The sequence below is a fragment of the Mustela nigripes genome, chromosome 17 (assembly GCF_022355385.1).
Source record: "Mustela nigripes isolate SB6536 chromosome 17, MUSNIG.SB6536, whole genome shotgun sequence".
In the NCBI taxonomy this organism is placed as follows: Eukaryota; Metazoa; Chordata; class Mammalia; order Carnivora; family Mustelidae; genus Mustela; species Mustela nigripes.
Window position 1 is genome coordinate 30645219 of NC_081573.1, and position 26566 is coordinate 30671784.

The window sequence follows — 26566 nt, forward strand, 5'->3', positions numbered from 1 at the left end:
TTCGCTGTGAACTCGTGTAGTCTAAAATTGCCTACTAAATAAATTAGCAGGTTATCTTATTGGGATAATAAACACACTCTTTTTCCTGTTTTCCTCACACGAAGTCTGAGCTTTCCATGGCCGCCCTCGGGGCACTGGCATTATTATTTTTAATGACTGAACACAGGTCTTTCATTTAGCTTGTTTGCAGAGTGACTGTAAATGATCTTTCTGCTGTGGGTTGTTCGTTTGAAATTCCGTGTGGTAGGCTCACTTGGAGCGAGAGCTTTGAGTGGCCTCTGAGAACCTTCGAGAAGCTCCTCGAACAGGCTGTGGCAGGGAGATCGGAGAGGGTGTGTTAAGAAGTCAGGCTGCAGGCGGACATCTCCGTTCTGGTAGCAGCAGAGCCTCAGGGAGGGCACGCCAGAGCTCTGCCTTGCCCTGGAGCTGCTGCTTTCTCCCCAGGTATTTCAGAGCGTGTTCTCCACCCAAAGGCTCCAGACCATCAGGCCTGGGCTTGTGTAACCAAGAGAATGAGACTCCTGCGGAGGGGATTCAGAGGCCACGTGCCATGCTGAGATTGTGTCCCAGGTGGCCCTGGGCTTTCCCAAGGAAGTGTCCTCCCGCGCTCTTCCTGATAGCAGCACGATACCTGGATATTGTGAGTTTTCTAGTGAAGTCAAGCAAGAGGTTGCAAACTCAGAGGTCCCCAGGGACTGGCAGTTACCCCAGATGAATGAAGCTAAGGTTGGGGGGGGTGAGATGGGGCTGGATCTGTGTTCCTAGGTCCTCTAGGTTTTCAAGAGAAGTAGAAAATGGAGACTGTTTATGTACTCATGAAGTCATCTAATTATTTAAACGGTCATCTAATTAGTCATCTAATTATTTAGCGGAATTTCTTTTTTTTCATATATTTTTTAAGATATTTTTCATATATTTCATATATTTTTCATATATTTTTAATATATATAAAAATATATTTCATATATTTTTTGAGAGAGAGTGCATGCCTGTTTGTGAACCAGGGGAGGGATAGAAGAGGGAGAGAACCTCAAGTAGGCTCCACGCTAAGCACCATGCTGAGCACAGAGCCTATGGCGGGGCTCCATATCCCCACCCCAAGATCACAATGTGAGCCAAAGCCAAGAGGCAGCTGCTCAGCTGACTGAGCCACCCAGGCGCCCGTCCCCATGTTAGCAGAAATTCTCTCGTTTGTACCTTAACATTCAAGAGAATTAATGAGTACCTGTCCGGAGACTGGGTTGTGTGGATAGGATTCTGATACAGAATGGAAGTCCTGTCTGCTCTGAATGAAAACTCTTTGCCCAAAGCTTTCTCACACTTCTCAAGAATAGAGACAATGACCCTGACTAGGAGACCAGAATGCCTTCTGGGTACTGCCTACTGTGGTTTTGTGATATGCTTGTACTCTGCATGGGTTCTTGCTTGGAGGAAATACTTGTATGTGTGTTTATTTATTTATTTATTTTGCCTCTGACTTGGCAGTCTCTTGTCTTTCCTTTCACAGAGAAAACATATGAGAGTTTCTAGAAGTGAATGAGGTGTGTGTGGTGTTCATCGTCACCACAGAAGGGGTGTCTGTAATGATGTTGGCAATTGTGAATCTGAGGCCGACTTTGATCCTTGGGGGGAAAGCGTAGGGACTCCGCTGCTGGTGATCACCATTTCTCCTGTGGCACCCTCGAGTTTGTGCCTTCTCCCGAGCTCCACCGTGGGGGAACCCAGCTGTTCTTTTGCGGCTCAGAGATGTCATGTGGTCAGAATAATCTCTTAGGCTCGCTGATCCAGACTGGGGCCCACATGGAGGTGTGGTCTAGGACGTTGTTCCGTACATGTGGGTTTGATCTTCTGGAGAAGGGGAAAATATAAAAACAATTTCTTTCCTTTAATAAAGAGCAAAAAGTAAGCCTAAGCCCTGGCCGCCACTAAAGTCCGCTGTTACGCATGCGCAGCTGAATTTCATCGTAAATATTTCATAAGGGCTGTTAGAATGCAGCCAGGTTGACATCACAGCCCCAACTGCACCAAAGGAACCATTTCACTAAAATAAGCCAACATTTCTAAAGAAACATGAATTTCTAATGTAAAGTTAACATCAGGTCAGAAAACCCTCTGGAAGAAATGTCTGTATCAATGTTTATAATCTCCGCATTTATGGATTTGCAGTTTGTGCAAAAAACTCCCAAAGAGACTTTATTTTGGTTAAATAAGACCAGCTCGTGAAATAGTCTGTATATCCAAATCCTTCCTAACCCAATGTCTTGGCAGGCTTTTGTATAAATAATGTCTTTTCCAAAACGTGTGTATTTGAAAAAGGAAGCGGGAAATTAAGTGGCACACCGTGTCTCTGAGTTGCCGTCAATTGACAGAAACCTAGGAACAGCAAGCGAAGACTGACAGTTCCTTCATTCTTAGAGCAAATTACAGAGCCGCGCGTTAATTTATTGATTTAATTGAGGCACGGAAGGTTGCCGTGAAGAGCAAAATGTCCACCCTCCTTTCATTTTCCTTCTTGCTTGTGTGTGTGTGTGTGTGTGTGTGCAGTAAAAGTTTAGTTAAGCGTGCCCTATTTCTTGTGGTTGTAGGTATGTCACACAAAATAATGCGTGAGGTTTGGAGGCATTTGGCAGAAAAGAAATGAAAGGATATTCACATTTTGTAAAAACTTAATCCACGTTCACAGATGGTCCTGTTCAGGTACAATTTTAATTATGAGGTAAAGAACAGCCCCACACAGTTGGAAGTCATCTTAATAAGTGGAGAGGGGCTTTTGTCTTCAAGTGTCAAAAAGCCTTGTTACTGAGAAATTTAAATACCTTGTGTTACAGGGGACAGTCTCAAAATGACCGGGATACTTGGAGAAAGCAAAATGCTGGGCTTCTTGTAAAGATCAAATGAGTTCACGAGAGATGTTTCTTAAGTGCGTGGCTTTGAGCTTCCTTAATATTGGTCATTTTAGCGATAGCCTTTCCGCTGATACTTGTGCACCGTGGACATGTTCACATGATCAGAGGGAAAATAAACAGAACAAATTGCAAATAACATTAAAAAAAAATTTAATCCCAAATGGAAGTATTTCTTTACGGTTCTTAAGCTCAGACGGCAGCTTTGCCCTTCAAGTGATCGAGTCCTCCGAAGAACTAATAATTCAAATGCTGCTGTAACTTACAGCTTACATTAATAACACACAAATAGAACAGTCTTCTTATTAAATATTAGTAATATAATAATGTCTTACTGTCTTTCCCTTAGTGGGGAATTATGAGGACCTCATGTTAGGACCTCAGTGTCCTGACATAGTTAATTACCCATGGATAATGGTTTTCAGCCATCGCCGTTCTGAGTGATGCAGCTTTGTTGTTGAAGGGTTATTAAGTGTTTGCAGACTCAGGTGCACTGTACCTATGCTCTCGCCTACAGAAGCAAACAGCTGTGTTTTCTTTACCATATTATACATCACATAGAGCGTCTCATTTATTATAGCGGAGCTAATGATGCAGGCGCAAACCTATGTCCCGTTCTCTCTGGCAATCATATATTTGCCGGGGAGATGTTAGCTTGTTTTTCATAAGTAATTAATCTTTTCTTGGACCAAATGTATCACATGAAAACGGGTTAGCGCCAGGGTCAGAATATATTTAATCCGGTCTGCAGAGATCGGGCGAGACCTCTGGATAGAGTGGCATTTTTTCTCTCTCACAAGGGCCTCACCCTGTCTGCAGTCCACCTACCAGCACGATGCTCACGTTACTCAGGAACTTGGGCTGATGAAAGGGAATCATTTTCAGTCCTTGAGCACTGAGACAGGACTCGGACCCGAGTAAGTGCTAAGTGAAATCAGCCGAGTGACAGTCATCCTCTCTCAGTCCCTTGACAAGGCTGCATGTTGCCCAGGCTGATAGTTGTGGGTGGCGGTTTTCTGGCAAATCCAAAATGCCTCCTGGTTACTGCGTAGGTAGGCCCTCCTGAGAGGCCAGGGCCCAGCGCATATACCCCTAAAGTATCAGATACACGCCCAGGGGGCGCACGCAGTGTTTTCATCCTACCTCCATGAACACTTTTTAATTTTAAGAGTAATATGGTTTGTTTTAGATTAGACAAGCATAATTTACGTTTGGATCCATGGTTCTCAAATGATAACGGTGAAGATCAGAGTAAAGTCAGTCTTGAAGTTTTGGGCCTAAAAAAATTTTTTTAAGTTAATGTAAAGAAAAACACTAGGAATACAACAGAGGGTGGTGGTTCATGGATATTGCTAAAAATCATGACAAGGAATCATATCATCAAAGCTTAGGAAACACTGGCCTCACGCACCACAGGGGTCAAGAAACATGGTTCTTGGTCATAACGATGCTGTTGATGATAAAGAAGGTGGTGATGACCGTCAGCATAATTAATGAAATAGCTGACTTCAGTGACTCTTTGTTCTATACCAGGTACTCTTCTGAGTCTTTTACCCATCTGTCCTTTTCTCTCAGGCCAACCCAGTGAAGGAAGCGCTACTTTTATTTCCACTGAACAGTTAAGGTACCCTAGACCCAGAAAGGCTAGGGAATTTGCCAAAAATACCATAGGATGTAAGTGACCAAATCAGGACTCGAGCCCAGGCAGTGGGGGTCTGGTGTCCTCTTTTTAATCATGGCATTTTCCTGCATCTTGATGGATTGAGAAATACTGCCTTCTGTCTGTCCTCTAAAGAAGAAAGGCGGAGAAATGTGAAAACACACAGGGCACCTGGGTGGCTCAGTGGGTTAAGCCTCTGCCTTCGGCTCAGGTCATGATCTCAGGGTCCTGGGATCGAACCCCGCATCGGGCTCTCTGCTCAGCGGGGATCCTGCTTCCTCCTCTCTCTTTCTCTCTCTCTGTCTACTTGAGATCTCTGCCTATCAAATAAATAAATAAAATCTTAAAAAAAAAAAAAACCACAGCACCGCACATAACTGTGTATCTGTTACTTATATTATATAAATAATATAGTATTGTTGTTTCTATTACTTGTAGATATTATATATTTACTCCTGTACAATAAAACAATGCAGTAACCCTCCAGGTGTTGTGAGGGCTCACCCGAGGTGCTGCTGAGGCTGTGTCACGACTATATTCTGAGTTCCTGGCTTCCTTAGACAGCATCCTGGGTGTACACTAGAACAGATGCCTTAGAACTTGAAATTCTTTATTCAAATTGATGAAAAAAGGCACAAAGGCAGGGGGAGTATCACCTTACTCTTTCAGTTTCTGCCAGAGAGCCCTCCAAATAAGTACTGCCCGGGGAGAATTCACATTTATTTCTAACCGTCTAAGGGCCTCTGGAGCATAAAGTCTTTGGCAACTTCTCTCTTTCTGTACTTAGAAAAGCATCCTAATTCTTTTCCCTGTTCGCTTCAAATATATAGAAACATGACCTAATTTTGTCTGAAATGTAAAGTGAAACTCCTCAGCAAATAGCAGGGTTATATGCCCAGAAAGAAAAGCCAGGGGGTTAACCTATGAAAATTAATCTCAACTCTGAACGAATGCACCGAAATGAATAAAAGAACATAGCCTACAGGACTCAGATGTAGGTGGGAGTTAGGTCTCCCAGGGCCCAGAGCAAGACCAGAGGTACACATCTGAAGCTCTTCCATGACCCTTGTTTTATCTGGATTGAAAGTCCCAGAAAAATGCTCAAGCGGGCAAGAATTTGCATCTGTTTTTCTCATCTGATGTTTTCCTAAGCCAGATTGCCCCGTTTTCATCAGTGGTGTTTCTGACGAGTCACGTTGCACAAGGAGACTTGATTGACTTGGGTTAAGGTATGGAGAAATGCACAACTGGGCCATTTAGGACACCTGCCCAGTGCATGTTTCCCAGCTAGCCTCCCTGTGGGCCAAAGGGCCACACAAACAAGTACTAGTGAATTGTGAGGTGCTCAAGGAGGAAAATTGCAGAACGAAATGGGTGGAAGGAATTTATACTTTTGTCATTTCCAGTTGAAGCCATGGCTGAAACTCGTGTCTCGCCCCATCGTAATCTACAACCATTTAATTTGCGAACAAGACTTAACCGCTCAGGATCTGCAGCCTTCTCCACCAGTATAATCAAAACAAGAAGCATTTGGCTCTAGAGAGTAAACGTCGTCAATCTTTGACTTCACCCCACCGTTTTCTCTCTGGCAGGCTGAGATGAAACAGAAAGCTGATATTTGGAGCCACTGGAATTGCAGGCCTTGTAATTTTGAAATATCCATTTTATCCCGTGTAATTTCTTCCCTAAGATTCCTCAGTCTAAATCTGATACAGGTAGGAGCCAAGACAAACAGTAACCATTTATAGTCACCCAGACCAGTTTGAATTTCACCCTAATGTAAAGCAAAGAGAGTTTTTGGCTTCATTTCAGGTGTGTAACAGGGGTAGAAAATGCATTTAAAATTTAGCAGCAAATGTTACCATATGTTTCCATAACAACTGCAAACTTTTATGTTAGAAAAGCAATAATATAAACACATAGGAATCTTGGAACAGTAAACTATTAATTTACCAAATATAAAAAATCCAGCATGAAGGGGCTTTTATAGCCACAGAAGCCATGAGGGGGCCCAGCATCCTGTGAATTTCTCCATTATGGGGCAGAAAATACTGCCGGTTGGTTTAAATGAGCAAATCTTTTAAAATTATAGGTACTGTGTCAGTTCTCCACAGCACATTTTTCTGAAACAATGTGTGGTGGTGCCCGCTATGGCTGATTTCTTTTACCATCTTGAACTAGGAAAATACCCCCGAGTAGCTGCCCCCAGCGCACGTCTGGAAAGTAAGTGCAGTTTTGTTTTCTTCGTCCCTAGCTTTAAACTTGAGAGTGGAGGCTGGGGTCCGGCACAGAGTGAGGTGCCCAGGGGCTGGCTCTCATTCCTGCCCAGGGAGACGTGTGCACGGATCGCTGACATACATGGAGAAGGCTTGCAGTTTTCTCTCGCACCCATTTCGAAATACAAAAGAGACGAGATTTTTCTTGGGGGAGAATAGGCTTGCTTGACCACATCTTAAGAAAGAGGAGTTAGCAACTACAGTCATTGGAATCACCCCCAGGAGCAGTGCTGTGTTCTCTGATTTTTCTGTGGGGCTAAAGAAGTCATCTTCTTTTAAAGTATGTATCACCAACCTGGTGACCTGCACATGGGTCTTTGATTCGAAAGAAGCGTGGTCCTCCCCCCGCCACCCCAAAACCTACCCCAGAGCGCAGATGAGGTTTTGAAGCTTTTCCTGGAACACAATGACGTTCCCTAGTCATTGAAGGTGAGATGATTGCCCCTTGGCCAGCCCCGAAATGTGCTCTATGAGGTGACTATCATTGAATATACCAGTCAGTGGAAAAGAAGAGGCGGTCAGAGGGAGGTAGGCTGTGCTCCAAAAAGGAAGCGTGGAACTCCCGAGGGGGCAGCATTCAGGACGGGCTCTAGTGTGGCTCCCAGTTAGAGGAAAGGCTGCAGTTCTCTAAGTTTCAGAAAGTAGAGGAAAGAAGCACCACCCTTCCAGCTGGGGTAGCAGGTGCAACTTGGCCTCCCCAGAGCCTTCACAGTGGAGCCGAGCTAGAAGCAGCCCAGTGGGGCCGTTGGTTAATGAAAGGCTCGCAGTGATCATGGGCCAAGAGCAAGATGGAGGCTCGCGTTCAAGGTGTTGAGGGAACCTGATTGGGCAGGAGTGAGGGTGAGAAGCACAAGGAAGGATAGAAAAGAGGTATTTTGTAAAGACCCGATTCATTCCCGAGTCCTTGGTGGGCCTCGTTTGGGGGCACAAGCCTGATTTCCCCTGGTCATCACCTTCTCTGGCAGGGTTAGTAAGAACGTTTCTTGCGTTTCTGTTGGCACTTGGCCACGGCACAGCACCTCGTGGAGCCTTAGTGAGACGAGTCCTGAGGCATTAGTCTTGAGGATCCTTAATTTGTGTCTTACTCCCCAGTGGCATGCAGATGGGTGAGGGGTTAAGAAGAAGGCAATGTGCCGTTCATTCACTCAGAAGATATTTAGTGAGCACTTACTATGTACCTGGCATGGGAGCCACAAGGAGGAACAAAAGACACTGCCGGCCTCCTGCGCTGGTGGAACATAGGGTCGAGTGGAAGAGAGACTGAACACAGGTGAGCAAACAAAGAAGACGATGTCAGACGAGGAGGACTGTGGAGAAAAGGAAACAGGGGAGCAGTTGGGCAGGGGCACAGAGCTTCTTAGGAACCTCCGAGGGAGCCTCACAGGGCAGAGCTGGGGAGATGGAAGCAGCCAGCCAGCCCAGAACACGGTGTCTGAGGGAGAAGGAGGCGAGAGGGGTTGGAGAGGCCAGAGGGGTGAGACCCCAGGGTGGGGCGGGGGACACATTTCATTCCGTGATGGGGTCTGCTGACTCAGAATAAAAAGGAACCCAGATTCCATTTACAAAATTTTAAAGGTTTCCTCGTGTGCCAGTGCTGTGGTAGGCCTTCCAATCGTAATTATGTCAGAAAAAAAGACGCTCTTGTGCCACAAAGTACGTGGTGTCAGCCCTCAGCAAAGCGTGAGCTCCTTTAGCAGTTGGGAAGGTTTTTGGGGAAAGAGGGACTCAAAATGGAGTCAGGGGGTACTGAGATTGAGCACCTACGGTGTGTTGATGCTTTCTGTGTATTTTTTTCACCTTTGTTCCTAACAGTAATCCTCCAAAGGTGAGATGCTATTCTGTCCATTCTGTGGATGATGAAACTGAAGGCAGAGAAAACTAAATGAAGACAGCTATCGAGAAAACTTTAACTCGAACCAGCTTAGCATGTTAGAAGAGGAACAAACCCTAGCAGGCATGAGCCACTAACAGAAACGAATCCCATCTTCTATTGGATAAATAGCACTCTGATATAGGTCCCTGCCCCCACCCCTGCCCGTGGATGTAACGAAATGTCGAAACAATAGGATCTGTGTTTGTTTTTAGAGATCTGGAGCAACAAGAGGGCTCTAGGGAGCCTGTGGTCTGTTGCGAAGCTGGTCTTTGGGAAAAAATCGGCTCAGTGAGAGGAGGCAGTGGCATCTAAGTGGCAAGGAAAGCAGACCTAGTCCCTGGGGAAGAAGAGGAGAATTAACAGAGGAAGTAGGGGCCGGGTATGACCTTGCAGGGCAGAAAGACCCAAAGATAGTGGAGGTAGAACACACCATCACTGGTGTTACTTCCAGGAGGCGAGCGGAAATGCCTCTAAAGGAGGCAGACCAGAGCCATGAAACATCCAGCATTGTCCTCTTAGGTCATGGGATCTCTAACCGACCCTATTGAAAAGTTGCTTCTGTGCCATTCAGACACTTGCCTCAGGGGTCCTCTCCTTAGGGTATCTTTTGGGGCACGGCCCTGGGGGGAGACAGGTCAACTTTCTGGCGCCTTTTTTTCAACTGAGGCCATCTCCCACTAAAAGTTTTCTTCTCCCCTGGCTTCAGCCGGCCTGGCAATTCTGACAGACGTGTAAACAGATGCATGCGTTGTTGCTAATGACAGGTGATTATAAGAGGCATGGGGGCCAAGGTAATTAAACCACAACTTGACAGGAACATTTGGCAATGCAGTATTTCGGCATTAGAAATTTCTTTGCAGCACACTTTCCCCCCTTGGTTTGGTGAAGATAATTCACTTTTATTCTTGAGAATGTGGTACTTTGAGATCTCAACTCCTGGTTCATTGTAGGGCTCCAGAAAACGGTTACCAGTAGAGAGTGTGGGGGATCTAGTTGGTGTCTCAGACCCTTTCCTTGGTCTGCTCTGGAGCAGGAATGGGAATGGGTTTGTGCCCAAGTACAGGGATTGTATCTGACATATTGTTATGTCCAATTTGATAGTGATAATGCCCTGGAGAGAAACCTAAGTTATTTTTATGCCACTGTAATTTCAGCTTCTCTCCCTATCACCTGGGTTTGCCTACGGTTGCTGCCATGGACCGATAAAAATATGGCTTACTCCATCCATTCTCTTGGCCCCCCAAATTCCTACAATTAGAAGTAGGGGAAGACAAATCAGATCACTGGTAACCTCTTGTTACAAGGAACCGCAGGAGAAGCAGTCATCAAGGTCATGGTATTTGTTCATTTGTTCGTTAGCTTTAAATGCAGTTAAAAACACACACACACTATGTTCTCTTTGCTGTCAGGATCGTTAGGAATGCCTGTTTTGACACTTAGAGACTATGTCCTGCTCACTGCCAGTGGTGGCTAGCTTATGATTCTGTGTTTGAGGGACTCCGATCTTCTGTTGGATGATAGTAGATCTTCCTAGGCATAACATTGAGAGTTTGACTGTGGGGCGAGCTGTACCACTGTGGTAGCCCGCTTTTTCCTCATATAGCTAACGTCGACTTGTGAGCATTGTCCTGGCACTCATCTGAAATGGGAGCTTCTCCCAAGCAGATTCATTCCTTTGCAAAACCAGCTTCTGAATATTCTTGGTCTAGTGTATCCACAGCCGCTAGAAGATTTCAGCGAAGCAGGCCAGTGATAGAAGGCCAGCTACTGGCAGGATGGCTGTTTCTTTTCCCTCAGCTCATTTTGGTTTTCTCCAGGGAAGGGCAGAGAAGGAGCTGAGTTTGTGAATCCCGGGTGGCTGATGCCAAAGGAGCACCCGGAGGTTCTGAGTCTTTGTGGGGTTGGTGCCCTCCAGCGTGGAAAGCTCCGGGCCGAGCTCTTCCCATTCTGCTTCTGCTTCAGGCCGAGATCTGTGTGGAGGCAGAGGTTTGTTTAAAGCTTTGTCAGATAGGTTAAAAGGTGTCCCACCCCCAGTGTGTTAAAAGAGAGAGAGAGATTAGACTCACTAAGGCTGCCATGTTCCCTCTAAAATATCAAGTCAAGATGATTTTTAAATCCGAAGTTACCAGGCTTCAGGGGTGTGACCTTTAGCGCATATAGCCTTGGAACTGGGGAGGAGGGATCCGAGCAAAAGACAGGTGGCCCACAGGCTGGTGGCCTCAGGAAACCTTCCGGCCGACAAAGCACTAACCCCAAATAAATGCCCAGCCTGTCTCGGAGGCCTCTGGAGTCACCGCGGAGGTCCAGGTGGCAGGCCGTTCTTCAGAGGGCTGCTTCCTGCGCAGCCCTCCAGCAGACTCTAAAGGATGACGGAGATCAGTAAGGCAGGGCCTCTGCTCTCAGGAGGCTTAAAATCAGATGAGTCCTACTGCGAATAATAACTCCTAATTGAACTTTTAATAAGCACTGAGGTGCTTTTCATGTATTATGTACTCAGTTAATCCTGAATGATTACAGAACTAGCTAGTCCTTAGTGAGAGCTGCTCCGCGCCACGTACTTTTTCGATGCTTAATGTAAACTAACTCGACTATTACAGGGTTTTTTTTGTTAATTACCCCTAATGGCAACAGAAAACCAAAGCAAAAAGATGTTAAGGAACTTTCGCAAGGACAGAGGGGCCAGGAGGCAGAGGAGCTGGGACTCTAGGAAGTCAGGTCCCCAAGGCCGAGCCTTCCACCCCGCACCCTGTCCTCGAGACCCAGGTTAGGATCCCTTGTGGGTGTGTGAAACCCAGATTGCAGGTCTTTCTCGAGCAGGGCCGGACAGTGCTGACAGATGCTCGCTCTGGGGGCTTCTGATTCCACCCTGACCAGCAGAAGCGAGCAGTGGGAAACAGTCACCCGAAAGCAAAAAATGAGATGTCGTATTATTAATAGAAACAGACTGCTAGGAGAATACCAATGGCCGTAATCGTCATTATTTTATTATTGTCGTTATAGCAGACATTTATGAAGTGCTTACTCTTGTTTTATAACCAGGGAACTGTTGTAACTGAACCACGGGTTATCCCATTTCATCTTTACAACAGCCCTGTGAGGTAGACACTACTGTTCACCCCATTTTAAGGCTGAGGAAACGGAGGCGCAGTTCACAAACTGGCCAGAGTGAGGATTTGGTCTACCCCCAGCGTCATTCCAGAGCCCACACTCTCAACAGCCAGGAGAGCGGCAGACCGCTCGGGGGCTTTGGAGCCATGTCCACAGAGCTGGCAGCGTAGGGGCTGGCTCTGAAGGAGGAGGGAGCGGAGGGAAAGCTGCCGAAGGGAAGGGAAACATGCGAGGGCCGGGGGCATGAAAGGCCAAGGGTGACTGGGTGAAGAGCATGGAGACGTCCGGGTAAGCTGTGTGGGAAGAAATGAGGGGTGGCGCAGCCGGAAAAGTAGGTCGAAGGCCTTGGGAGTGAGGACTCCATGGTGCCCATTGTGGGCTTTGTGCCTTTGAGCACCTGTCAGGGGCATCCTCTTGCCCAGAACTCACCGTGAGACTTCCAGACTCTTCAAGATGGCGTCGTTCTTCGTTAAAGGTGCTACCAGGCCTTCTTGTCTCTCATTTCCTAGTTTGAGAGCGTCAGAGTCCATTCAGAGGAGAGTTTGATTTCTGAGGCTAGCGACCCTGTGACCGTGACTCATGCCCTTCCAAGGGACAAGTGAGTTTTGTCCACAGGCCACGTCAGAAACAAATGAGGGACATGCGTGCTCGTGGGTGAGCGTGTCCGTGTGTAAATCCACATCCCGGCCTCAGAAAATGCCTTCCGTGGCACCAGGGCAATGGTATCGTCAGAGCTGCCAACTTGTTTTATTTCTGATATTGCCTGGCAGCCCCCGAAGGAGGGAGAGTATGAATTTTTATCTCCCATTTACCAGACTTTCATTATATTGTGCTTACAGACACAGTGTCAGCACATAAAATGTTAAACATCACTGGTCTGAAAGAGGCTCCCATTGTCTTACCTCTGGTGCTGGGGGAGTCTTGCTAGCCTTGCTGTAGTGGTTCTGTCAGTGTAATATGACATGAAGCATTTCTCGGTAATGACAGACATTGAATATGAGTGACAGGAACTCTGACCGCGAGGAATGGGTTCAATTACCAGAGACGGGGGGTTACCTGAGATAAAACCAAAGGGCCCAATTGTGCTCGCTTTCGACCCCTTGACTCCCAGATCCAGAACAGCGAAGACAAATGGCTGATTAACCAGCCCCTAACCCTCCTTCTGCAGTGATAAACTTGTTTGGATTTCCCTGTCCGGGGGCAGGGGTTGGGCGGGGCGGGGGGGGGGGGGTTGGAATCTATGGGTGGCGTGTTTCTAAAGGAAATGTGATCAGAAACCAGTCAGGCTGGTGCTAGTCATTTTTGTCTCTTGCAAGCACAAAACCAAAACCCGTCATTCTATCTTAGAGTGGATCTAGGACACAGTGTCCAGAAATCAATACAAGATCATTGATTGCTCTCTTGCCCCCACCCCCGTCCCCGCCCCCGCCTTTCTTTTGCAAGCAGGAGCCACAAGGCTCCCCGTTCACCTGTAGTCAACCTGACGCCAGTGTCAGGGAGAGATCCTGCCATCCAAAGCTCTCCTTTTTTTCTTTCCTCCTGCAGGCTGCTCTGCTCAGTGCGGCTCTCTGCTTGTTTATAGTCCACTGCTTATAGCCCCCAGATAGAGTTCTAGCAAGCAGCCCAATTAAACTGTCGCGGGCCGCCCTCACTTGACTAGCTCTGCAGAGTCATTTAGCCAACAGACATTCCTGACTATTAAAAGCTAGTAGCAGCATGTCTCCAGTGCTGGAGATAAAATGAATGAAATTTGTTATTCTGGGCTGACACTTGATCCCAGCTGTTGAACTAAGGCTGTTGCACCTGAAAGTTTTTCTTTATGGTAATTGCTGTCTGTGTTATTATTTCATAGACTAAATTGGAGAAAATTACAACAGGTATTAAATTCTTGGAGCTAATTCACGGGAGTTCTATTGTGCCTTCTTCCAAGGCAGATTCCGACTTCTGTTCGAGGCCGGGAAGACGGATTTTGCTAGCCAGATGCACAGGCTTGTATTTCATTATTATCAGAGACATTCCAGTTTTAGGTCTGGTCAGGCATTTATCAGCTTTACCTGAAATCTGCTTTGAAATCTACTTTTGGTGCTAATTCAGGCAGCATATATGTTGGGACTGGCCCTGGGGAATTCCATGATGATGACCAGTGCTGACAGTGATCAGTCTGGTTGATCTGTTGGTAGAATCATTGAGTCTCTTACATTGTATAGGCATAGGGAAACGGGCTGTATGAAAGAGGACTTTGCACAGAGCCCCTTGGGAATCCACTGCTCGATGTGATAGTTCTCAAACACCTCAAGTTGTCCCGTTTCTGTGAGAGCCCACTGAAGAAGGGAGTCATAGGTTTGGAGCCTCTCAGTGCTATTACTGGTTCTCGCTGCCTGTTACTGTTCGCTGAGTCCGCATTTCTGTTAACTTTGACCTGGTCTCATCCCAGAGTTTAGGGAGAGACCTGTAGACATTCCATGATAGCACATGAACCATGGGCTATTGGTTGGGCACGCTCTCAGGGACTTCTTTCTTGCAGGAGATAGAGCACAGGAAACCATGTCTTTTATGGCATTCTCTTGTTTATTTAGCTCACGGTCAGTGCTGATGGCGAGTACTCTCGGCGAGATCCAGAATGAAAAGTCAGATCTTGCTAGTGGTGGAAGCACTATGCTTGACTTCAAGTTCATGCTCTATGGGGAAGTTGCCCCATGATCTTGTTACTTTCACTTCTGTCTGAAGACCACAGCTGGCAGACATAGCAGAGCTCTTTCAGTTTCAGGGGTATACTCACATCTTTAGGATCCAGAGGCTTCGTCCCTGTCCCCATTAGGAAGCAGTTGACAGGTGCTACTCCTTGTTTTGATTAGAGGCAAAGGTGAGAAGCTCGATCCTCCAAGTAAAGGAAGATGGAGGTAGGACTGAGTGCTGTGCTTGCTTCATCATTCGACTGACACCCATACCTGGAGAGTCTACAGACCAGTTTCACGGTCCCCTGATATGAGGATACCTGGAATCCTATAAAGAATCATCTGAAAGTCCAACTCAGGTATTTTCTTTGCCAACGTGGACATCTGTCCTTTGAATGCCAAGAACTAGTATCAGACTATGGTAGACGATTTACATTGCAAGGTGAAGCCTATGGAGTTTGTGAGATCTCAAACATTCTGCACGTATGGTGGTCCACATTATTTTCAATATTCTTAAGCTTTGTTTAAGCTACTTTGAAAATTGAATTTGAAAACTGAAATTGAATTACTTTAATTTATGCCAAAGTTCAAAATGAGAAGTATGTGTTTTCTCTACCCACTGAGAAAATGAAAGAAGTAGTAGTCTTTAATTTATATATGAAATGCACAGAATATGTATAGAGTATCAAGTATAGAATATGTTTTAAGTCCTGAGAGATTTATTTTCTTATACCCAAATCCAGTAGAAAAAACTGGCCTTTCCTTCAGAACTAAACCAAGACTAATCTGCGTTGCATTTTTTAAGAAAAGATTTTATTTATTTATTGGAGCAAGAGAGAGAGCATGACCCAGGAGGAGGATCAGAAGGAAAGGGACAAGCAGACTCTCCGTTGAGCAGGGAGCACTACTCGGAACTCAGTCCCAGGACCCTGAGGTCATGACCTGAGCTGAAGGTTGATGCTTAACCGACTTAGCCACCCAGGCGCCCCTGTGTTGCATTTTTTAAAATAACACAATGCATGACAGTTTTAGGTATCTTTAAGCAGTATATATTCACAGGTCTACACTGACATGCTCCCAAAGGCACTTTAAATGCACATTCATTCTTGTCATGGGTATTTGAAGGTCCTAATGATACCACAGGGCCACAGGTAGAACTTGTTACATAATCACTGCACGTGTGCATTTCAGATCTAGAACTCATGCTCTCTGTTTCTGCCTCTGTATCTCTCCAGCATGGGCAGTAAGTGCTTCTCTCCAGACCTTTCCTGGACTTAATGTTTTATATATTTTGAGTTGCTATTGGGTCTTAGATAGGTTGCCTCATTCTCTGTGTATCGCATGGCGAACATGGTGGTGACCTCAGCAAGTGAGCCTGTGTGATAGCTCGTTTGGCAGCCGGTTATGATAAGAGGAGATATAAAAGAAGAGTCTAAATTTGGAAGGTCCCTGGGATGGGGGCAGCAGAGAGGATGACTGAGATTTGGGTTCTCAAAAGGCAATATCAGAGGAAAACAAAGACCCTTCTCGGTGGCACTCGGAATTCATACACTGAGAGCCAGGTCAGTATAGTAAAAAGTTTCTTAGGATGACAGATATTTGGACGAGGTGAAGGTAATGCATAAAATGGAAGAGCTCTTAAAAGTTTAGCCTGCAAATCCAGAAATAATGCCTTTTGTATGCTCCCATTTGGAGCCTCAGACCTCGTATTATGTGCCCTGTGTCCACTGTAACCTTCCATCTCCCCCTCCGTAATTCATGGAGGTGGGGTATATCCTCATCTTCCCAGGGAAGAGACTGGGCCTCCCGCAGTTAAAGTCATGGCTGCCAATGACTATTTTGGTAAGTCATTTTAGAGGTGGGACTTGAACCTGGGACTGTTGCTTCCAAAGCCACGCTACCCGTTTTGGATTTGCGTCTCTGTGAGATCACTGGCTCTTAACTTGGAAGTAGAACTTTTAGCAAGGAACTTCAAGCGGATTGCTAAAATTCCTCGGTTGTTCCTGATAATCCTGCCAACTCACTGCTAGGCTTTTGATCACTGCTGTTGAAACTAAACCCTGCCAGGTTATAAAACAGAGTATATTTCTTAACAATTTAAACTTTAAACCAGTTTTCATAAGGGTGAAATACTTGGAATTGGTTGAGTTCCCTGGTACATGGGACATTGTAGGTCTTCATCAAGACCAGGGGCTGGCAAGCTCTTTCTGAAAAGGGCCAGACAATATTTTAGGCCCTGTGAGCCACAGTCTCTGTCACAGCTGCTCTGCTCTTACAGCGAGAAAGCCATCATAGACGATATGTAAATGATTAAGTGTGGCCATGTTCCATTAAAACTTTATTTACTAAAGCAGGTGGCAGGATTTGGCTCATGCGCCAAAGTTTGGCAACCCCCGGTCCACACCTTGAGGAAGAATTATGTTGAAGGGAACCAGAACACAACAAATGTTTTCTTTTTATTTATTAGTTGTTTATGCAGATTGCTGGTAAGAAAGATGTCTTCTCAGCATAATTTGAAACCCTTTTCATTGGCTTAGATTTTAAAGTTGGGTTTTTTTTTTTAATCTCTTCTTTAAGCACATGTTAAATGTGTCCATGTTCTTTCCATTATATATCTTGGTTGCCTTCCCAGACTTCAAATTGCAGTGAATTTATCCCCAAAGGATGTTTGGTATCAATTCTCTAGATGCAATTTGAATGTAGTCTCTTTCTATAATGGAAAAAGGATTCCAAATCTTCATTATTTAAGTTCCACAGAAAATAATGAATCACTGAAACAGCTACTACTCAGCACTGCTCAGGTATCCTGCGTCCTTTGTTATCTTGTCTTACAGCTTCATATCAGTACAGAGAATAAAGGAGTATAAAGACTTAATTTTAGGGCTCCATATGAGGTATTAGATTATGACTTCTAGCTAAGTCATGCTGAACTCAGGTTATATGATAATGGAACTTTTTTTTTTCTTCACTGAGGATTTCCTAACAGGTTAAAACTATCAACCAACAAATGAAAAGCCAAAGAGCAGTTTGAGTCTCAGAATTATCGATGGCGGCAACTGTCGTAGTTTCCTTGTTGTTAGGCCACTTCTGTGTAATGACCCCCCTTTGATCAGTCATCCCATCGTGTGCCACGGTATTCTAGGGATTAGGGCCTCAGCATCTCTTAAAGAGAAGGAGCGGTACTAGTGATAACAGTTGTCGTATTTAACGGTGCCCTAATTTTTCTCCTTAAAACTCACCGACCTCACCCGCGGGCAGCCATGTTGGAGAGGAGGAGTCCTGCCATCAGAATGGCACCCGTAACACGTCAGCTTTGTTTTCCATGTGCTCGATGGTGCGCCGGCTGACCCCTTGTCTTACTGTAAAGTAAGGTATACTTGTGTTCTCCGATCAGCACTCTCCATGTGAAATCTCGAGCTACCTTCCTTATGTCTCACCTCTGTGTTTTCTAGAGCAACGGCAAGGGCCGTGGGAAAAGTTGGACTCCTCTAGTCCAAAGCCCTGCTCTCTTCAGTGAGCCACCAAGCGTCTCTGACCTTTCGGTTTCCTCTTGCGTAAAATCAGAATGATACCAACCTTACATTAGAGAGTAATTGTAAAACTTAACGGCGATATATGTGTAAGTGCTTTGTAAATTATGTGGATCGCGTCTGAGTTATTTTTACTGTTTAACTAGCTATCTGGCCGTCATCAAAATCACCAAATCCATAGCCCTGTTCATTTCAGAGCATAACGCGTGGAGCTGCCCATGTGAGCGGCAGCTTAATTGCAAATCAGCTGGGGTTGCAAGATGACAGAATGCCAGTGGGCGCCGTTCCCATTGTGGTGAATAAATGTTACCCCTAGAAACACAATGTCAGGACTGAAATCAACGCGTTAGATTCCCAGCCCCAGCCTTTGCCACCTTTGATATCGGGCTCATATTTGAAGCTACTGTTTGTTTTCCCAGTTTACATTTTCGTACATAGGGCAGATCTTTCTCTGGCAGCACTCCTTCAAGATCTTTTGTTGATCTGGGTTTCCGTTGCTCTGGAGAACGGTCGCCTTCCAGAAGCTCCCTAAAGTAAATGTCGATATGCCGTAAGCCTGTATTTAGAATGGGTACGAGCCAAGAGTAGCCTCTAAGTTTGGTAACCGTCTTTGCTTGCTGATATTTACATGTGATGTGGTCACGAACAGAAAGAAGCTTAATTTTATGTATGCAGCTATGAGGGACAGGTGGGTATGGATGTAGGGCTCTGATACCTTCTACCCATGTCAAATGAGTGAAATCCTTCCCAAAAAGCCAGGCAGGAAAACATATGATACCATTTGCAATGGTAGAATGTTGCACGCTGTTCTTCTGTAATTATAATGGCCTGATCCGTGTGGGGTGGGGTGAGTCTGGCTTAGTAGTCATTAATCTACTGAATCTTAGTATCAGCAGTCCATCTTGAGCAGCAGTACTCGGCTGGATGAGTGGGGCTTTGATTTTATTGTAATAAGGATAGCTTTGTTAAAATTCTGCTGCTCCGTGGTGCCTGAGGATTCTGGGAAGAGAAGGTTTTTCTCCCCCACACCCTCCCCCCACTTTGTTTTTTCTTTTTTTGCGTGGTGGGGATGAATTGTTTCTCTCTCTTCCATCCCCTAGGTTGCTGTTTATGCTCTCCCTTGATCTCCTGCTTGTCCCTTTATTTCTCCACGTTGTGAAAGTTTCTTTCTGTGTGACCAGGAGTCTGTTTAGCAGACCATATTGTGAGTGAAGGGCCAGCGTTTGTTGCCTGATTTTGGCAATGCTGGGCGGTCAGCTGGGATGTAATTAAGACTCTGAGAACAGGCTGTCTTCTCCACGGGAAGGGCATGTTAGATGGTGCTGGGGTTTGGGGCTGTCAGTTTGGCCAAGGCTGGAGACAGAGAACTAGGGACAGAGATATTTCCTTTCATTTATAATCCCTTTATGTACAGTGTATGCACTTGGCGAAGTTTACATACAACCTAGTGGCTAGAGCTTACAAGCCAACGCAGTGAAATTAGCATATGTTACATGTATATTTTAGTGATATTTTAAAGCAAGCGCCTATTTCCAAAGTGAATTATGCATGGACGACAGCAATAGGGTTGTGTTGCGCTGGGTGTCAAATCCCACAACTTTTTGTCGAGACTGTGGATTTTACACTAAAAAGGCAGAAAGACTAAACGAAGTAAAACAGTTTTAATTTTTAACAGTTTGGTTCGGCCCAAGGAGCCAGGCTGTGACAGATATAACTGACATTTGAATAATTGGATTAATTTAGAGAAGGGCAAATCCAGTTTTGACGGTTGTGCTTGTGTGTGTACGACTTCTGTTTCTTCTTCGTCTTCTTTTTTTTAATTTTTTTTTTTTTTATTTGCAGGGATGGAGTTGTGTGGCTTAAATACACACTCTCCGTGATGCCTAACAAAGCTGGAGGGAACGCCACAAAATGTATAAAACGGTCCTCTGGTTGTTTTACAAGGCATGCTTGTGTATGTGTGTCCATTCACATGGTAGTAAGCATTCTTCTTGTTTTGTGCAAAAGAAACCCACAGCAGGTACTTTATTAGGTTGTGTTAGTGACCTGTATATCGCGTACCCCGGCACATTATATGTGCTCTTAGTGACTTAATGCCTACCGTTGCAGGAAAATGATCCCCACTTCATAGGCCATCTAGAAAACGCGCAGACAAGCGAACTCACTATGACACTGGCAAGCCCTTTCCATCCGCCTATCACTGTGTTACAAAACCTCACAGCGCACCAGTGGGAACTGCCTAATTTGGTATCTGGGGTATCAGTAGCCAAATTCCACATGGCTGAGTCCTCAGCCCTAAATTCCTCCAGGTTTATGTGGCTGTTTGAGCTTCTTGTGTGAAGATCATCTCTGCAATGTGAGATCGAGAAACCAAGTATGACACCGCGATACCCTCCTAACCCCCCCCACCCCCCCACTCCCCCCACTTAGAAATTCTCTTAATTAAATAGGCTACTTAGAAGCAGCACACCAAGACTAGAACTTGAGGCAGGCAGTCTTGACTGGGGCTCTGCGTTGGCTCTAGGAGCCTTTTCCCCCAGCAGGACACTGATAGACATTAACACTCGGGCAAGAAGTGTTGATGTGTGGTTTATAATGTTAGCACCCAGTTAGGCTGGTATAACACATGCCGTAGGAATCTTGTACCAACACACGTGTGTGTTGCGTCAGATTAATGAGAACCATAAAAGGAGCGACATCCAGCTCAAGCTGGGGCCTGTGTCCCATCTTCCCAAGCAAACCTGGTGCCCAGCTGGGTGGAAATACCCTGGTTGGGCATTTTTTTCCGGTATTAGCATAAAGAGGATGTTTGAGAGTTTTGTTTTGCCCGTTGTTATGTGATCGAGGAGCCCCATGTGTTAGTCAAGACTTCACATTAAAACTCCTTTTCATCCAGTGCCATTTGGGCTGCGGGGAAAGGAAACTTCCGCGACGCAACGTGACCGCCAGGCACGCATTATGACTTCCCTCCCTCGGCTTCCCCCCGCTCTTCTTCAAGTGTTTCTCAATGGTTCGGAGACACTTTCTGGTTTACTTTGTAAATGGGGCAGCGAAGCATTCTTGTCTCTTGACGGGCTCTCCTTAGAGGATTCTCAAAGCCTTTTAAAATTGTGTGTTTTTCTGGGGCAGCCTTGAGAGTCCCAGGAGTGGAGTTGCCATCTGTCCTTTATATTAAAAGAATCTTCTGTATTGTATACCTGATGTGCTTGTCCCAGAGATAGATGTTGTTAATTAAAGGACAGCATTTGTCCTTTATGTGAAATAAATCTTCTCTCTCGCCTGAAGAATAGTTTTGCCGGCTTTCGGAAACAGTTAAGGACACTCAGCCTGGAGTTCTGGTGTTCGCTGAGGGTCTGCAGTCCAGTGTCATTCATTCACCCTTCACTAGAGATCAGACGAGTGGAGTAGGAAAGTGGTTCGGTGTTTTGCTGGCTTTCTAGTCCACCCATCTCCCAAGATCGTCGCCTTTTAGAGGTGTATGGGAGTGAACGGAACGTATGGTGTTGACAGCAACTTGTGACTTTTTGGTGCAGTTTTACAGATAGCAAGTTCCCAGTCTCATCCACTGGGTCTTTCTGGGGCAGACACGATGGCCCTCCCGTCCTCCAGTGCCACCTCTCCACTTTGCAGCTACAGAGTCTCTCTTCCTGTGCCCTCGGCCCCAGGGAAAATAATAACGCAAACATCTGCCCACTGCAAACCGAGCCAGAGTTCTGTCAGATCAGAGAAGACATACAGGGGAGAGAAACCACTACCCTTAACCTCCTGGATCTCTGTCTCAAGAAGCCCAGAAAATGGCTTAGATGTGTGATATGGAAAAGCGGCCAGGGTAACGTGGCTCTGAATTAGGAGGGCGGCCAGGGCCTTGTCAGGACCTTGCTTCGAGGAAAGATCGCACCAGCAGAGACTGTTGACGGAGGGCCGCTTCCCGGGCAGAGGAGGCGAGGGGGACTGAACTGTCCTTTTGTTGGGGGAAAAGGCCCGGAACCAGCTGTGCCAGAGTGAGGAGAGTAGTGAATTGGCCCGTGATATGCTGATGATAGAAGAGTCCAGACCAAAGGTCAAGTTTAATATGCAGCGATTCACCTTTCAAAGAGGAATCACATTAGGTGTAACTCTCCATCATCCATTTTTACCCCCGTCGTAACCATGCAGACGAGGCCCCGAGCAGGCGGCAGGAGAGAGCAGAGTGGACTCGGGTGGAAAGCCTGCGGCCGTGGTGGAGGCTGCGACCCAGGCCAGCACCTCCAACTGTCTGCAAGGGACGTCGCTTTTCACCTGCAGCCAGTCACTGCTTTGCAGGGCTGGGAGAGGTCCTGGGATTCTCCGGTAGAAGCTGGGGATGTGAAACTTCTGGCATTTTCGGTGCTGGCAGGTACTTAGCTGTTTTCAAGCAGCACAGGCCAGGGAAAACTCATCGCTAGTAAAGATGTGCTTTGTGGGCTGCTCGTTGGCACACATGAACACACACAGTACAAGGACAGTATCAAAGCGGGGGATATCCTGAATAATGAGCTGCTGATATGGAGATTTTTGTGAAAAAAATAGAAGGAGGAGACAGCCTCAAACAATGGTTAATATTTGGGGTACTTGTCTTTTGAGTCTTTGTCTACTGCATTTTATATGCGTGCTTTAAAAACAGTTGTAACCCTAGGAGCCTCTGTTTTTTACTTCCCATTGTAGGCAGTTTCCTTATAGAATTTATAATGGCCCCAACATAGTCCACCAAGGAAATATATCACAATTACGCAGAATCATTCCCCTAATTGTTGGACATTTAAGTGGCTTTTGACTTGACAACTTGGTAAGTAATTCACTCATGCCACTTTTTCCTTATTTTGGATTATTTCCTCGGAATCTGAATGATGGCTAAGTCAGAAGCTAAGTGTGTTTTTATGGCTTTCAGTATATATTGCCAGATAGCTTTCCAAGAGTGTTGTACCAGTTTACGCTACAATCAGCAAAATATGAGTATACAAGCTTTCAGCATAACCTTGCCAGCATTATTGTCTCATGCAGAACCCCCTCCCCCCTGCCGCCAAATGGTGGGTGAAAATGGGACTTCAATCACCTTTTTTGAATTCACATATATTTGAGATTTTCCCATAAATCTGTTGACTAATTGTATGTATTCATAGAACATCTGTATTCACTGAGGCCAAATTTTGTCAAGGTTTTGTTTGCTTTTTAATGTGACTATTTTTTTTTTTTCAAGTTCCCTCTGTTAACAATTGATAAGTAATTCGGGAAGAGCCTCCTTGGCAAGGCCCTCCTCCAGGGGACCCCCTGTCTCAGCATTGCGGCAGCTGCTACTTTTAACTGTGCATTAACTTGGAGCCGGGCCAGGGCCCACGCAGGATCCCCTTCCTGAAGAAGGGCTCTTGTGTGTCTGGTGAACCACAAGCTCAGGGCTGTATCTGCCAATATGTTTTTGGCAGAGCCTGCTAATAAAACCCCATCCGCACTGTTCTGTGAAATGCAGTCACCCATTTGGATGATGATTACCTGATGCCATTTCTTTATAACAGCTAATCTCCATGTCTTAGGTGGTTTTTGTCTGCTGCCTCCAGCCCCCCTTCCTTGCCCGGTGGCTCCTTCTTCTCTGCCTGGTGCATGTTCTCACCGCAGTGCAGATGATCTATAATCGGTGTTCCTTGTAGCATGGTCTAATGGAAAGGGCATGAGCCACTAATACAGACACAGGGGTTCTGTTACTGGCCCTGCCCTTTGTTGAATGATAATGCAACAAGAACTTAATGAGGGCTGGAACACTTCTTAGCGTTCTTGATACATTATTGAATCTTCGGAATGCTTTTCTCAGACAGACAGTGAAACCCAGAGTGCGGAGGAAGCCGCAACTCAAGTAAGATGCAGAATACTTTAGTCTTCTGAACTAAAGCGAGTTTTTCATTGCTCTCTGCCTCCGCAGTGGCAAAACAGAGCTTCTTCGCTTTTCTTCCAGGGGCTGGCACGGAACTAAAAACGGTGTCATAGGCACCTTGAGTTGCACTGAGTATCAGAATCCAGGACATGTCATAAATTGTAGTTATTAACGAGCGCTGGCCTGTCTGGCCCTCTGCTTCTCTGCTCATAAAAACGTAGGTGCTGCACTAGAGTATTTTCATTGGTTACTTCCAGCTCTCACATTTCCTCATGGGCCACAGACTCCGATCTTGGTGGGGAAAAAAAGCCCATGGTCCCTGGGTTGGGGCGGGGGGTGGGGCGGTGGTTGGAGTGTGCCTCCTGCTTGGGAAATCAGCTCTGCCTTCTGGGTGCCTCTGACCCTCTGAGCTGTACTGTTTTTTTGTTTTGTTTTGTTTTTTGTGGTGTTTTGTTTTGTTTTTGTTTTTCCCCTGGGAAGGAGGTGCAAACTCTCAGAAAGTAGGAGTTTTACTCCTTGGTGTGCACAGAACGTGCAGGGTGATTCCCGTCGCGGGGTAGCTGAGATACCAGTGTGCACCGGCCACTTTAAGGCCACAGGAACCTGCTTGCTTTGGCTCCGAGGATCTTGTGATCTCATAAATATAAATGCGGGAGTAGACCTTATTTCATTTTCTCCTCATACCTTACTGTTGGGTGGGAACTTAATTAACCAAGGTGGTTAATAGAAAAAGTAAGGCATGGAGGCAGTTCCACACAGAAATGCATTCCGGCTTAATTTCATACATATCTTTTTTTTTTCAAATAAGGATCCAGGATCCCATATGGCACTTAGCCTCCTAAACAAAGATCATCAGCCCTAGACGAGAAGCAGGTGGCCTGGCACAGAGAGCAGAGGTTATTTTTTGCCGCTGGGCTCCTGCCATTTCGGAGTTTAATAGTGGCAAGGCGGCGCAGCAGGAGGCTGACCCCAGATGCTCTCCCTCTGGTTGGGATGGAGCAGTCCCACCTCCACTGCGGGGAGTAAATTTGATCAAATCTAGGTCACAGTCACACTCCCAGCAAAGTCTCTGTCTAAACTTCTTCCAGTTTGCTACTCCATTGCTACTTCCAGATCTGATTCCCTTAGACGGAAAGAACAGACTTAACTGTTCACCCTTCCTGGTGTCTCTTGAATGCCTGTGATGATGAGGATGATGCCGTTCTGGCATTTTCTTTTAGGTTAGCCCTTGGGTAACAGGTCTGCAAAGACTCAGTTTTAAGGCGGGTCTTAGAGACCAGAAGTTTGGAACCCTTGCTTTATACTTCTGGCTCTGCCTCTCCCTAGGGTTCAGCTTCCCTGTCTATAACCTGAAGAGGCATTTCAAATTCAAAAGCAGGCCTCAAAGATGAGTAAGAAGGAAAGAGAAGGGAAGAGGGGTAGGAATTGGAAAGGAGCATGAGAGAACTTTGAGGACGGCGGTGGGGATGTGTCTCTAGATTGGGTGTAGGCATATATACGTTTTTCAGAATTCATTGAACTTACACTGAAGCTCTGTGAGTTTCACCGTATGCAAAACATGTGTATGAGGAGTAAAATGCACTGGGTAGTGAATGGGGGAGCACTTACTTTATTTAATTGATGAGTCTAGACAATTCTCTGCAGGATGTGGGCCCAGTGTGGTTACAGTTTCGAGAAAAGCCAGAAATTCGGAAATTTTTTTTTTTTGTAGAATTTCAAGATATGTAAATTTGTGGGCCCTCTTTGGTCAAACAGAACACCAGATTGTAATCTCTCTACTGGGGGCTTCTCAGTTCTCCCCTGAGGATCATTTCAGCGCCAGCATGAAACCATTCCGGCTTGCGATGAGGCCTTGAACGACAACAACAGGCCTTACCTCTCCCTTTTCTTCACCTGTAAAAAGTCGATCGTTCATGACTAACCTTACATGGGTTTGGTGAAGCGCGTGACGTACCATGTACAAAACCACTCGGAAATATAAAATATAAATAAATGGTATATAAACACACGTCCCTATTACCTTCATTATTATTATTTTACAGAACTATTTACATTTTTAGAATTACTAAGCTTTTCAAGGATGGCTGATAAAAACATCAACAATTCACCAGGAGTAAATCGCGGGCCTGAAAATGAACCTGCAGACTTGTCGTTATCCTCGGAGGGGGCTGTCTCTCCGTGGTGTGTGACAAAAAGAGAAGGCGGTTCATTTGTACAGCCGCTCATATAAATTGCAAAAAACTCCGGGAGCCGAAGTCCAAGGTATGGCAGTAGCATATAAGGAAATGAAGCTGATGCTATATTAAAGATTCCTTGTCACACGCACTCACTGCCTGGGGATGGAATGCTCCAGCCTTGTCACTGACATTTTGTGAACAAGCAGCCTGTATTGGGTGGTGATAAATGGATTATCTTAAATGTCATTCTGCACTGTTTTAGAGTTGCAAAGGAGAGTTTTGATATTGAGTTGTTGGTTAGTATATTCTGTACCAATCCTTTATGATGAAATAATCTCCTCATGTTACATCCAGAAATGTCAGAGTCGTTTATTTTCTTCAATCACCCGTAGCAGTCTCTATTACAAGATATGCAGAGAAGATGGTGTAATAATGTCAGACTATTTATAGCTCCGTTGCCTAGGAATCCCGACGCTCCTGGAG

The 26566-nt window shown here is 45.6% G+C and overlaps 1 protein-coding gene across 3 annotated transcripts in view; it reads left to right on the forward strand.

Moving 5' to 3' along the window:
* FTO (FTO alpha-ketoglutarate dependent dioxygenase) overlaps positions 1-26566 on the forward strand; it is a 373847-nt gene that overhangs the window by 227821 nt on the left and 119460 nt on the right. Inside the window, exon 9 of one of the 3 annotated variants that reach the window (XM_059382691.1) lies at positions 19868-22782. The exons of 1 other annotated variant lie outside the window; for it this stretch is intronic. In XM_059382691.1, the coding sequence (XP_059238674.1) occupies positions 19868-20057 (190 nt within the window). In that variant the 3' untranslated portion in view covers positions 20058-22782. Of the gene's footprint in view, positions 1-19867; positions 22788-26566 lie in introns of those variants that run through there. One more of the 3 variants, XM_059382694.1, reaches the window with a different exon arrangement.